Source organism: Saccostrea echinata, unplaced genomic scaffold (genome assembly GCF_033153115.1).
Source record: "Saccostrea echinata isolate AGI-Se365-2 ecotype Australia unplaced genomic scaffold, CSIRO_AGI_Sech_v1 ptg000023l, whole genome shotgun sequence".
In the NCBI taxonomy this organism is placed as follows: Eukaryota; Metazoa; Mollusca; class Bivalvia; order Ostreida; family Ostreidae; genus Saccostrea; species Saccostrea echinata.
This window is the reverse complement of record NW_026889772.1, coordinates 11,784,359-11,798,854: the sequence shown is the minus strand read 5'-3', so window position 1 is coordinate 11,798,854 and position 14,496 is coordinate 11,784,359. Positions and strand designations below refer to the sequence as shown.

The following is a 14,496-nucleotide window of genomic DNA, read 5'->3' as shown; positions in this document are numbered from 1 at the left end:
ATTCATGGCCCCAGGGTCAGGGGTTCTGGCCCCAGGGTGGGGCTATATAGATCATATAGTGAAAGTGCATAAATTCTTTGAAAATCTTCTTCTCTGCTCCTGGGTATTAAATAAAGTTACTAAGTACATAGTTATGATGAGCAAGAGTGCCTCTTCCAAAATTGTGAAATTCATGGCCCCAGGGTCAGGGGTTCTGGTGTTAGGGCGGGGCTGTATTGATTATATAGTGAAAATGCATTAATTCTTTGAAAATCTTCTTCTCTGCTCCTGGGTATTAAATAAAGGAACTAAGTACATAGGTATGATGAGCAAGAGTGCCTCTTCCAAAATTGTGAAATTCATGGCCCCAGGGTCAGGGGTTCTGGTGTTAGAGCGGGGCTGTATTGATTATATAGTGAAAATGCATTAATTCTTTGAAAATCTTCTTCTCTGCTCCTGGGTATTAAATAAAGGAACTAAGTACATAGTTATGATGAGCAAGAGTGCCTCTTCCTAAATTGTGAAATTCATGGCCCCAGGGTCAGGGGTTCTGGTGTTAGGGCGGGGCTCTATAAATTATATAGTGAAAAAGCATTAATTCTTTGAAAATCTTCTTCTTTGCTCCTGGGTATTTAATAAAGTAACTAAGTACATAGTTATGATGAGCAAGAGTGCCTCTTCCAAAATTGTGAAAGCCATGGCCCCTGGGTCAGGGGTTCTGGTGTTAGGGCAGGGCTCTATTGATTATATAGTGAAAATGCTTTAATTTTTTGAAAATCTTCTTCTCTGCTCCTGGGTATTATTTAAACAAACTAAGTGCATGGTTATGATGCATAAGGATGCCTTTTCAAAAATTGTGAATTTCATGGCCCCAGGGTCAGGGGTTCTGGTGTTAGGGTGGGGCTGTATTGATTATATAGTGAAAATGCATTGATTCTTTGAAAATCTTCTTCTCTGCTACTGGAGACTATTTAAATGCATAGGGATGCCTTTTCAAAAATTGTGAATTTCATGGCCCCAGGGTCAGGGGTTCTGGTGTTAGGGCGGGGCTCTATTGATTATATAGTGAAAATGCATTGATTCTTTGAAAAACTTCTTCTCTGCTACTGGAGATTATTTAAACAAACTAAGTGCATGATTATGATAGACAAGGATGCCTCTTCCAAAATTTTTAAATATATGGCCTCAGTTTTTGGGGTTCTTGAGGAGGGGTGGGGGTGGGGGGGGGGGGGTGGGCTAGGGCAACAATGCTTCATCTATCAGTGTATTTAACGTCTAAATTGTTGTATTATACTCAGGTGACCGTTAAGGCCCTTGGGCCTCTTGTTTGCATTTGAGATATTTTATTATCTTGATCTATGGTACCGTATATTTTTACTCTAGTCATGGGAAAATTGCTTTAAAAATAAAAGTTGTATTTTGTGTAAAGAATACAGGTATAATTCTGTAATCAATGATATTTTCTGTAGCCCTGCTGTCTTCCCCCATAGACTCCTCACATACAGAGGATGAGGTGGAGTGTGAGTTTCCTCTAGACAACACCTGTCCTCATCAGAACGAGGAGTGTTACCTACCTCTCCACACACACAGTCGGGTGGGCACCTGTCGGTGTAAGGAGGGTTACATCAGGGATAGCAGCAAAGCATGTGTGACCATTGAAACTAAAGGTGCGTCATGTAGAGAATTATATATACAGTAAAACATGGCTATAGCAGACAAGATATTGCTTTGTTATATCCATAATATACAAGTATATCCCTTTCAAGAGGTTGATCCATAGATATATTGACTTCACAGAAAAGATGGATCCTTTACAGTGTAGTATTATACTCAGGTGACCATTAAGGCCCTTAATTGGGCCTCTTGTTATGGTTAAATATCATGGATGCATAATCATGATAATGGAATAGATTTATTAGCATTTGTAATTTTATCCATTATACATTGAGTCATAAAACACAAGATGATGTGTATTTTAATTCATTCGATATATAATGATAAAATCAGAATTTCTTCAAACTGAAAGATTCTACAGACAAAAAAGTCATGAAACAGAGTCTGTGTGCTATACTTGGTGAGCAAGTAAATTTATTACTTATGTGCTATGTTTAACTATTTAATTATTGAAACACTTATCTGTTAAGTTTTGATACAAATGCTTTAATTTTATTGTCTTTCCTTATTATTTATCATTTAAAGCTGGTATCTTATATTAGTACATTATCACAAATAGAGGTTTATTAAGTCATTGCTGAAGACAGTTCTGTATAAATTGCAGACAAGATGCATTAAGAGTTCCCCATGGGTTATTAATGATTTATTTTTTTAGCTAATCAGATTATGTCCAGTAGGAATATTGATATTATGTGTGAACTAGCAGCAGGACCTTGTTATGATCACAAAATAATTCATGAAGTTTCATATCAGATAGGGGTATATTTTTATATTGGTCCTGCCTTAACCATACAGACAGAAATTGTTTCATAGTTTTTTGTGAAGAAACTCTATATGAAGGGCTTGCAGACAGAAATATTGTTACTATATTTCTTAATTCCATAGATTATATTACTAGACTTTCAGCAGATAACTGGTAAAATAGGGAGTAGAGTTTTAAAATGCACAAAAATTGCATTTAAATATACAGTTTAAATAAAAATTTATACATTGAATAAATTAATTTGGATTTCACATTTACACTCTACAAACAAAACAGAAAGTTCCATAATGCACACATAAAATATTTATTGGGTTAATATTCCAAGTTATGGTAGTTTTATTGTTTGAATCTATAAATATTGATCTTCTAAACTTGAATTAAAAATTTTATTGAAAAATAAATAAAACATTTCCTTTGTTGACTATTACTCTTTACTAACTCTGGAGAGGAAACATTTTTATTGTTGAATATTACTCCTAACTAACTTGAGAGAGTCCAAAAAAAGAAAAAAAGATGAAAATGTAAAAAAGATACCCTATTAAAATTCTTCAGCCTGCAAATGATGAAACAGTTATACATAAATCAGTTGTTTTTGTTGCATAGTCTACTAAAACTGCCAAGGCACTATTTGGTACAACATTCATTTAAAAAAATAAGCTTAACTGCATTTTTTTTTTAGTGCAGGGTTAATTTCCCAAACCATCAAGATTGTTCGTAAAAAAAAAAAAGCTTCTCAATAACTTCCAAAGCCAGAGATACATGTTGTATAGTACTGTGCTGGGTCATTGTAAACATGACACAATGTTTGCCACCTTAATGTAGCAATGACAGAACTAGATTTAGTATTCTGTTACAGTTACAGACAGTCCTACTACACGGTCCACTACTGCTACTAAGACGGACATTGAGAAGTCGGTCAAAGTGTGTGAGTATGGGTTGAATTCTTGTGGGAAGCATCAAGAATGTTACCTCCCAAAGAACTCTATGAAGAGGTCTGGAATCTGTGTGTGTGTCCAGGGCTACTACATGGGAACCGATAACATCTGTGTTCTCAACACCAGTACCACAGTGGTAAGTTAAGAAATAATGGTGGCAGCAATTTACTGCTAGGAATGACATTTTACATGCACTCCACTGTATGGCTGTAGGTTGGTTTCATTGTAGAAAATCTGTTTTGAGACATTTCGGTCAGTGAAAGATTTCATATGCATTGCAGATTCAAATTCAGATAGTGCATTACTTGTCATTACTTATTAATAAAAACATAAAAATAGACTGTTCAAAATGTTAACTTGAGAAATGTAGGTCAAATGCACTGATCAAAACATAAATGATTTTTGTATCCCCATGTGCAGTATATTTGCCAGTTTGATCGTTGTTTTTTCTTATGATTATTTGGGAATTGACCCTGCTTAGAAAGTTCATTAATACAGAAAATATAAATCCCTTCTTGATATTATCATTTATAAAGTCTGAAAAGTTAATATTTTGATATTAAATGATGGGATACTTAATGAATTAAAGGCTTGATTATCATTTGAAATATGAAAGTTTTTAATTAATAAATTTTATTTTTTCAGATTCCAAGTACAACCACCACGACTGTCAGTACCACGCCAAAAGGTAGTACCTAAGTACCTAATCTAATACTAAACTGTAGTATCTGATCTAATACTAAACTATAGTACCTAAGTACTTGATCTAAACTAAACTACTGTACCTAAGTACCTAATCTAATACTAAACTATACATGAAGCACCTTAGTACAATGTACTGCATTTAAACCTAATCTATCTTCTATCTACTTTTAGATGAATACTTAACTATAGTACCTAAGTACTGCACTTACCCAATCTATCCTCTGTAGATCAGTACTAAACTATATTATCTTAGTACAATGTACTGTATTTACCTGATCTATTTAATACTATCTTCTTTAGATTATCTTTAACTTAGTTCCTAAGTACTTCCTTTACCTAACATCTTTATTATCTGCTATACATAATTCCTATCCAGGTCCTAGCTTTCACCAAAGTAAGGATATTTTTGCTCTTTCTGTGATCCAAAGGAGACTATATATTTTGTGCAATATAAGTTTTGGTGATACAGATTTTTATAACTGAGAAGCTTTATATAATAAAGTGCCTCCATTCTATATTTACATGTATATCCTGCATTTCATATCCTGCATGCAGAAATATTCTGTACATTTCCTACTTGCATTAGGAACTAGCATTTATTAGAAATTTCGTTGAAATGAAATATATTGTTTTAAAGTAGCAGGTCAGCGAAGTAAACGAGGAGATTTAAATGTGACAAGTGAGACTTTTTGTAATCATTGCTGGTGTGTCTGTGAATTGTGTACTGGTTCACTCAAGCAATCTGTTGGTTATCATTTAATTTATTTTTTTTTTATAAATTTGTCAGAAAATTCATGGGAAAAAAAGATTGACTGAACGTTACATTTAATTAATTTAACTCTTGGAGAGGAGTGGCAATGAATATTTCATAGGGTTTTAGGCAAAATGACATTTCTTCTAGCTTTCTGTTCCAGGGACAAAGGTTTTTGCATGATAAATTTCATTCCCCATTTTTATTATTTTTTTTATCTTGGTGGATTTCATCATATTTCATCAGTGATGCACAAGGAGAGATGTCTATATGGCATGCTTGAGGGTAACTGATAGACAATGCATGCATGTGTTGGTAAAATCAGAAGCATTTAAAGGGAATTACAGATACATACTTTGATCTTTTTAGAAAATTTTAACAAGCTTAACAGCTGTTTTTACTTCAAAAAACTTATTCTGTATCCTAGAGTTAGATACCCTATATTCATCAATAAATCTCAGCTTTTGATCTTTAAAGTATAATGAAAATGATGCACTTCATGTTATTGATAATACCTTTGATAGTTTAAGATGAGACAGCAGCTGCTATTTGATAAAAGTATGTTTATCTTTAGTGTTAAATGAATTACTGTGAAAATCCCATGCACTGATGTTCAAAATAGCAAATAAAGTTGTCATTCATATTTATAATGCACAAAGGAGAGAGAAAATAAACCTACTTAAGACCTTGGTCACAGTTTATGTAATTTGAATCCATTTTAACCTGTTTTTCATTCTTTTTTTTCTTCAGTTTCCAAGTTAACTGTATCAGCTGGAAACAATGTAGAGTTACAGTTGCCAAGTGATGAGACAGTACTGACCTGTTTTGTACTGGAGAAAGAAAACAAAGGTATACTTAAAAGTTCAAATAACAAGCAGTGCCTGGGAAGGTCAAACTGGGAAGGCCCCACTTTTCATTAAATGATGGGACCATTTTGAAATTTTAGGGGCTGAGAGAGAACACATTTGGGCACAAACCTAATAGTCATGTCTCACTTTGTGTAATGTAAGGACTCTTTTTATTCTATTTTCTGTGGACAGGTGAAAAATTCCAATATGAGTGGTCTTTGGTAAACTCTCCTGAAGGTGCTGAGAAAGGAACAATGGTTGGAAAAAACACTGACAAACTAAAAATCTCTAAGGTAAAAACATGTTATATGGTTGGGAAAAACACTGACAAATTAACTTTCTCTGAGGTATGTCACCAGCAGATAAAATCAACAAGAAAGAAGTATCTTGTTTATTGAAATTATTTAGTGCTAGAATATGGTACACATGTATTGTGTATAATATTATTTTAAAAAAAACCAAAGAATTCTTTGAATAGAAATGAGTTGTGAAAATATTTTAAAAATATACAAGAAATATCCCTATGCTTATACTTTCATATTTATGGAAAGGAAAATTCTTTAACTGTGAGGAAAATGATCAATTAGAGCTAAAAGAAAACACTGTCGAGATATAAAAAGATTTTTTTTTTCCCAAGTACAGTAAAACACATTTAAAGCGAAGTGGCAGGAACAAATAACGGTAATTTTAATTCAGTATAAATGTTGACATAATTTGTTATATCTGTTAAGTTCATTATATGTTTTAGGACTACAGGGAATAAAAGTCACTTGGCTGTAAGCTTGAATTCATTATAACCATGTTTGCTTTACATGTAACCATGTTTTTCATTTTTTTTTCCTTCATTTTTTTTCTTAACAGTTGATAGCAGGGCTTTACACCTTCAAGATAGAGGTCACAGGTGAAAACCGCGTAGGAGAGGCTTATGTCAATGTCACAGTTTCACCTCGTAAGTTTATTATACACCCGCGTATCTTTTAAACGGTACTTGATAATTATTTTTTACAAAAAGAAATAAATTTTACCAATGCTAGGTGAAAGTCTGTGATATTTTTTGTCATTGAACTGATAGGAAAAAAAAAAACCCTGGGTGAGAGGAGGAAACCAGCATTGAGCAAGTCATACACTGTAGTTGAATACCTGCCGTTTTCTTTTCTTACTCTATTTTGCCATATCAGGTCACTGTGTAAATAATATAACAAATTGCATTCAATGGGTGATTGAAAATAAGCAATAAAATAAATGCATTGCATTAAACATGAGTTTAAACTCAGAGCAGTTGTTATATAAAACTGACTTGCATTGATTTCAAATTACCGTAGGCAAAAACCTCAAGATTTTGACATAACTTTTATAATAGGATTAGGTAACAGTGACTAGCACCTGAATCGAGCAGCATATTTGTTAACATAGATACAAATTTAAAGCCATCATAATTGGAGACTGTTGTACAGTGTATCCAATTACATCACAACAGATTTGTCTGAAGTAGGGTAAATACATGTATATCCTTGTTTTTTTTTAGCTGCCAGGAAGAACACTCCTCCAGTTGCGGTTATAAAACCTACAAAGCAAATTGTTAAACTTCCCAATTCTGCCATTTTGGATGGCTCAGGTAAACCACCTTAGAACAAAGTCAATGATAGGTTGTCAGATCATTTAAAATTGAAGTTCAAACATGATCAATTTATCAGTTAATAAATTTGAAAAAGCATTTTGAAAATTCAATATTAAAGTAGAAATTCTAGTCTCTCTCTGGCTAACATTTTAATGACATTTTTCTTGCCTGTAATATTAAGAATGTTGTGTTTTTGTGAACAGACAGTTCTGATGATGATAAGATAGTGAAGTACTTGTGGGAGGAGATGAGTGGACCTCTACAGGACCACAAAATTCAGGACGACAAGAACATGTTGACCTTGAAGGGACTTGTACCAGGAAATTACATTTTTAAGTAGGTCCCAGATTGTACAGTAGAGGGTGTTGTGATATTTCACCTTTAGATCTCTTACGTGTTTACCTTTTGCAAAAGTAAACATAATTCAGTAAGAAATTTGAAAACATATATATATATTGTTTTTAGCTCACCTGAGCCGAAGGCTCAAGTGAGCTTTTCTGATCACATTTTGTCCGTCGTCCGTCTGTCCGTCCGTCTGTCTGTCTGTCCGTCTGTAAACTTTTCACGTTTTCGACTTCTTCTCAAGAACCACTGGGCCAAATTCAACCAAACTTGCCACAAAGTATCCTTGGGTGAAGGGGATTCAAGTTTGTTCAAATGAAGGGCCATGCCCTCTTTCAAGGGGAGATATTTAGGAATTAGTGAAAAAATAATGGCATCATTTAAAAATCTTCTTCTCAAGAACCACTGGGCCAGGAAAGATGAAACTTATGTGGAAACATCCTCAGGTAGTGTAGATTCAATTTTGTTCAAATCATGACTCCTGGGGGTAGGGTGGGGCCACAATGGGGGATCAAAGTTTTACATAGAAATATATAGAAAAATATCTTAAAAAGTCTTCTTCTTAAGAACAGCAAAGCCATGATTGGTCATATTTATATGGAAGCTTCCTCAGGTAGAGTAAATTCAAGTTTGTTCAAATCATGACCCCTGGGGATAGGATGGGGCCACAATGTGGGATCAAAGTTTTACATAGAAATATATAGGAAAATATCTTTAAAAATCTTCTTCTTAAGAACAGCAAAGCCATGATTGGTCATATTTATATGGTAGCATCCTCAGGTAGTGTAGATTCAAATTTGTTCAAATGAGGGACCCGGGGGGTAGTGTGGGGCCACAATGGGGGATCAAAGTTTTACATAGAAATATATAGGAAAATATCTTTAAAAATCTTCTTCTTAAGAACAGCAAAGCCATGATTGGTCATATTTATATGGAAGCATCCTCAGGTAGTGTAGATTCAAATTTCTTCAAATCATGACCCCCGGGGGTAGGGTGGGGCCACAATGGGGGATCAAAGTTTTACATAGAAATATACAGGAAAAAATCTTTTTCTCGAGAACAGAAAAGCCATGGTTAGTAAAATTGATATGGAGGCATCCTTGGGTAGTGTAGAATGAAATTTGTTCAAATGAGGGACCCGGGGGGTAGGGTGGGGCCACAATGGGGGATCAAATTTTTACAAATGAATATATGGGAAAAAATCTTCTACTCAAGAACAGCAATGCCATTTGTTATATTGATATGAAAGCATCATCAGGTAGTTTAAAATTCAACCCCCACCCCCACCCTCCATTCATTAACTTTTCAATACTAAACTGATTTTTGCATTTTTTTTCCTAGCCAATGTGCTCAGGTGAGCGATGTGGCCCATGGGCCTCTTGTTTGTTAAGGGTTAATTACTGCATGTTGCCTGTTTTATTGATATCTATTGAAAAGTCTGTTAAATGAGGCTGTTTTATTTTAGACTGACTGTCACTGATTCTGATGGTGCTACAAATTCAACTGTTGCCAATGTAACTGTGATAAAAGGTTAGAAGATATAAGTTTTTCCCGCTTTTTTCTAAATATTCTCTGAATGTGCTTGAAGTTCTAACATGTATGTGTATGTCAATTTGAAACACCACTTACAAGGAATAAGGATTGATGCAGAACAATTTTTTTTTCAGTATTAATTTGGACACTATTTCACAGGTTTTTATGCCCCGCCATGAATATGGCCAGGGCATATAGTGTTTGTCATGTCCGTCTTCCGTCCTTCTGTCCTTCCGTCCTTCCTTCCATCACACTTTGCGTTTAGCTCTGTTCAAAGCTCAGTTTCAAAGAAACTATCCAAGATATTTTTATCAAACTTCATATGCTGATAGATATTGATGAGAGCTATGCAACTGCATCAACATTTTTTGACCTTGACCTTTCCTTTGACCTTGAACTCACTTTTCTTAAATTAGCGTTTAGCTCAGTTTTAAAGATACCATTCAAAATAGTGTAATCAAACTTCATATGTTGATACATACTGATGTAAGCTATTCAACTGCATCAACATTTTTTGACCTTGACCTTTCCTTTGACCTTGACCTCACTTTTCTTAAATTAGCGTTTAGCTCAGTTTTAAAGATACCATTCAAAATAGTGTAATCAAACTTCATATGTTGATACATACTGATGTAAGCTATTCAACTGCATCAACATTTTTTGACCTTGACCTTTCCTTTGACCTTGACCTCACTTTTCTTAAATTAGCGTTTAGCTCAGTTTTAAAGATACCATTCAAAATAGTGTAATCAAACTTCATATGTTGATACATACTGATGTAAGCTATTCAACTGCATCAACATTTTTTGACCTTGTCCTTTCTTTTGACCTTGACCTCACTTTTCTTAAATTAGTGTTTAGCTCAGTTTTTATGACACCATTCAAGATAATTTTTACCAAACTTCATATGCTGATACATACTGATGAGAGCTATTCAACTGCATCAATATTTTTTACTTTGGCCTTTCTTTGACCTTGACCTCACTTTTCTTAAATAAGTTTTTAGCTCAGTTTTAAAGATACTATTCAAGATAGTGTTATCAAACTTCACATGCTGATATATACTGATGAGAGCTATTCAACTGCATCAACATTTTTTGACCTTAACCTTTCCTTTGACCTTGACCTCACTTTTCTTAAATTAGTGTCAAACTTCATATGCTGATACATACTGATGAGAGCTATTCAATTGCATCAATATTTTTTTACCTTGACCTTTCCTTTGACCGTGACCTCACTTTATTCACTTTGTGTTAAAATGTTGCTTTACTAATATACCCTTGGCGGGGCATTCATGTCCTATGGACATATTTCTAGTTTTTCCTTGATTTACTTACAATCATTATGATTTTTTTTTTAACAGAGACAGACTATCCTCCAAAAGCCAATGCTGGATCAGATATGGTGATTCACCTTCCCCAGGACTCGGTTATTTTGTATGGGAATTCCAGCACTGATGATAAGGGCATCAAAAGTTATGAATGGATCAAGTCTCCTGATGGCAAACAGACAGCCGACATGACGGTAGGTACACAACCACTCATTTGATCAGAGCAGTTACTAATGGATCAAGTCTCCTGATGGCAAACAGACTGCCGACATGACGGTAGGTATACAACCACTCATTTGATCAGAGCAGTTACTAATGGATCAAGTCTACTGATGGCAAACAGACAGCCGATGATGGTAGGTACACAACCACTCATTTGATTTGAGCAAACTGAGAGGACTTTTTGCTTCAAAGATTCCAAATTGCCATTTATTATATAAATCATGATTGTAAGTACTTTTCCTTGTGATTTGGTTACTCCGCTGATGCCTGGAAAGATGGAATATTGTTGAACAAAACTGACTTGTTTTCTCCAAAGAAGTATGATGCATAAAAAAGTTTGGTTTGTAGTATAAAAAATTAAAAGCATAGTTAAAGAAAGGGTATAAGGGTATATACATGTGTGAAGACCTGTTCATGATTTTACTTGGGCGTAATTGTGATATTGATGGAGTTAGTATACATTTTGTCCATTGATACAAGTTTATTTCATAGTTTCCAACTTCCAACATGTAAAAAGCAGGGTTATGACCCTCTTTGGAAAGTAAAAAAAAAATCTGGTCTTAATGCATAGTGACATTAGGACATATTCACCATGATTGTAAGTGTATTTCAAAGGTATTTACAAGAGAAATGTGTTTATTGTGTATTATTTCACTGAAAAAGAACATTGTACCTTTCATGTGTACAGTGGAACATTTTAATTTTTTCATGAACTTTTCTCATGAATACCAAGTCTGGAAATTGGAAGATTTTCAGGTTGTTAAGTGATAGTCATGTGAAAAGCATGACCAATAAGATATATTGAGGTTAAGGGGTGAAAAATCGGGTGTGATCTGACAATAGGGTGATTTGGCAACTATGTTATTTGTTAACATGCAAATGTAATAGCATATCCATGTATTATGATTTTTCTTTTAAGGGTACTACATCCCCATTTCTGCACCTCTCCAAACTACAGGAGGGGGACTATGCTTTTACCTTGAAAGTCACAGACACAGCTGACCAGGTGTCACAAGCCACTGTACACCTGTTTGTTAAACCAGGTATAACTGAGACCTTTGGCACTGTCACTTTACATTTTGGTCATCTTTTTTTAATGAGAGGGAGTGAAAATATATATATTATTGAAAAAAATTTAATGCAGTGTAAACATGTGTGAATTATGAAGTTAGATTTATATTAAAGTTTATATTTATTTCAAATCTTGTAAAAGATACATCCCAAATTAAACTAGTTTCAAAGAAGATTTTTTTTTCCAAATTGATCTAGATGTAAACACAGCACCAGTGGCTGTCACAGCTGGAAAGCTGACTATGATTCTACCTCTGAAGGGACTGGTGCTGGATGGCCAAAACTCAACGGACGATAAAAAGATTGTTAGTTACTCCTGGGTGCAGACAGGGTATGTAGGATTTTGTAGGAGACAGATACAATCCATGATAATGTATATAAAAGTTTTCAGTGAAAAACACTTAATATTGTGTCTGTTCTTGCATCATCTTGCAGTGTTCTTATAATCAGGCAATCTCTCCTCATGAGAAACATGGATTTCGTATTCTAATGCAACTGTTTTGTAAAATGCATTTTGATTGGCAAATGCTCTGATGTTTGAGGCAGTTAACTGAGCATTATCAAGAGTGAAAGCTGTTTATTGTGACATCATAATAGAATGACAGAAAAACGCAACATTTAATAACATATTTCATATAACAAAACTCCACAAAATAAGATGTAAAAATCAAAATGCATAAATTGCATTAGAATGGGAATACAATGTAGCTATCTTATTGTTAATTACGACTATTAATGCTGATTTAACAGTGCAAACATCCGTTTTACTGGCTCGGCACCAGTTAAACTTAAGTTTGCAACCATTATATCTACATATACCATCACAAATAACAAATGAGGAGATGATTATTCCCTAAATACATGTAACCCACACAGAGTAGCAAAAAACATCATAATATACTTTGTTTTCTGACAGGGCCAGTCCTACTCTTAAGATACTGGACAGTAACTCATCTCTATACTTCATTTTCTGACAGGGGCAGTCCTACTCTTAAGATACTGGACAGTAGCTCATCTCTAGCCACAGCAGTGGGAGACATTACCCCAGGGGAGTACACATTTAAACTGACCGTCACTGACCAGGAGAAGCTTCAGTCCACACAGAAGCTAACCATTGTGGTCAAGGAATGTAAGTTTCTAAGCCTGAAAAAGATATTTACAGTATATAATTAATATGTACAAAAATTTTTGCCACTGTTGTGTTAATCTTTGCATTGGTATGGAAAAAATTGAGTGTTTTATGAGGTGATTATATTATAAAAAATGGTGAGTGTGCCTCTATATGTACCATTACCATTTTATATATATAAAAAAAAAAAATAAATGAACTTCAGTAATCATGAGAATGATCCTTAAGTACTCAGGATGAATATAATTTGTTGATTCAGTACCAAACAAAAAACCAGTCAGCAGAGCAGGAGGGGATAGAATTGTTACACTCCCTGTGACATTGGTGGAAATTGATGGATCTAAGTCTTCAGATGACAAGAAAATTGTCCGATACACCTGGGAGAGGGATGCTAAGAGCCTGGCAGCTGGGGTAAGAATTGGGTTTGAACCTTGTATTCTTCTTGTTATTTTTCCCACCAATGGGAGGAGATGTTTTGGTTTTGGCATAGTTGTCCATCTGTTTGACACAAAATAGTGTCTGGATCTTCACTCACAAAACTATTATTGGAAACTTGTTTGCTTTGTTAGGCAAGTAAATTCACTCCGGCTAGAATTTGAAGAATAATTACGTGATATTTTATTTGTTTACCAGCAATTCTTATTTGTCACTGGAAGAAAAAAAGTTGCACAGTCATTCTCTTCCTGAGGAATGGAAGAGTCTTATTTATGCAACAAACATAAAATTTGCATTATATGTAAAGTGGCATTTATTAAATCAATTTTGAAGTGGGATTTAGTTCGTTTAAAGAACATGAAAGCAGGATACACATGTATATTTATACCCCTGCTCGGAAGGAGAGGGGGGTATAATGTTTTACCCTTGTTCATCTGTCTGTCTGTCTGTAACAAATTTTGGTCACAGTTTTCTCAGCAACTACTCATTGCAGATGCTTGAAATTTTAGCACAACCTTTGTTAAGGCATGCCATATGGTGAGAATCATTTTTGTATGAATCTGATGTTTATCTGTGCATCCATCCGTACCATACATAACAAATTTTGGTCACAGTGTTCTCAGCAACTACTCATCACAGATGCTTGAAATTGTAGCACAACCTTTGATTAGGCATGCTATGTAGTGAGAATCATTTTTGTATGAATCTGATGTCAACTTCCTGTTTATCCGTGCATCTGCCCGTACCATACATTACAAATTTGGGTGGCAGTTTTCTCAGCAACTACTCATCGCAGATGCTGAAATTTTAACCCACTCTTTGTTTAGGCATGCTATATGTTGGGATTCATTTCTGTACAAATCCGATGTCAATTTCCTGATTATCACTGTGTCTGTCCATAACTGAACTTGTGTATTCACATCAGAGCAGGGGTATTATTAGTGAGCACTGGCTCACAGACTTCTTGTTATTTTAGTACAGATGACCAGGTACAGATACATGTTTACCTTTAATTACAGGATGTGTTAAATGGCTCAGAGCACAAGGCTGTTTTACAATTGGTTAATTTAGTAGCCGGGAAATACATCTTCAAACTGACTGTGTTTGATGCAGAAGGTTTGTCAAGTTCTGACACAGCCCATCTGCTTGTTAAAGAGGGTA

At 34.6% G+C, this 14,496-nt stretch overlaps 1 protein-coding gene across 1 annotated transcript in view; it reads left to right on the top strand.

Moving 5' to 3' along the window:
• LOC133191199 (dyslexia-associated protein KIAA0319-like protein) overlaps window positions 1–14,496 on the top strand; it is a 65,826-nt gene that overhangs the window by 38,490 nt on the left and 12,840 nt on the right. The window contains exons 5-19 of the mRNA XM_061326935.1: window positions 1,449–1,646; window positions 3,273–3,487; window positions 3,997–4,039; window positions 5,558–5,656; window positions 5,848–5,948; window positions 6,517–6,604; window positions 7,181–7,270; window positions 7,477–7,609; window positions 9,081–9,145; window positions 10,512–10,672; window positions 11,620–11,743; window positions 11,970–12,102; window positions 12,749–12,900; window positions 13,160–13,311; window positions 14,355–14,493. Coding sequence (XP_061182919.1) covers window positions 1,449–1,646; window positions 3,273–3,487; window positions 3,997–4,039; window positions 5,558–5,656; window positions 5,848–5,948; window positions 6,517–6,604; window positions 7,181–7,270; window positions 7,477–7,609; window positions 9,081–9,145; window positions 10,512–10,672; window positions 11,620–11,743; window positions 11,970–12,102; window positions 12,749–12,900; window positions 13,160–13,311; window positions 14,355–14,493 — 1,893 coding nt within the window. The remainder of the gene's footprint in view (window positions 1–1,448; window positions 1,647–3,272; window positions 3,488–3,996; window positions 4,040–5,557; window positions 5,657–5,847; window positions 5,949–6,516; window positions 6,605–7,180; window positions 7,271–7,476; window positions 7,610–9,080; window positions 9,146–10,511; window positions 10,673–11,619; window positions 11,744–11,969; window positions 12,103–12,748; window positions 12,901–13,159; window positions 13,312–14,354; window positions 14,494–14,496) is intronic.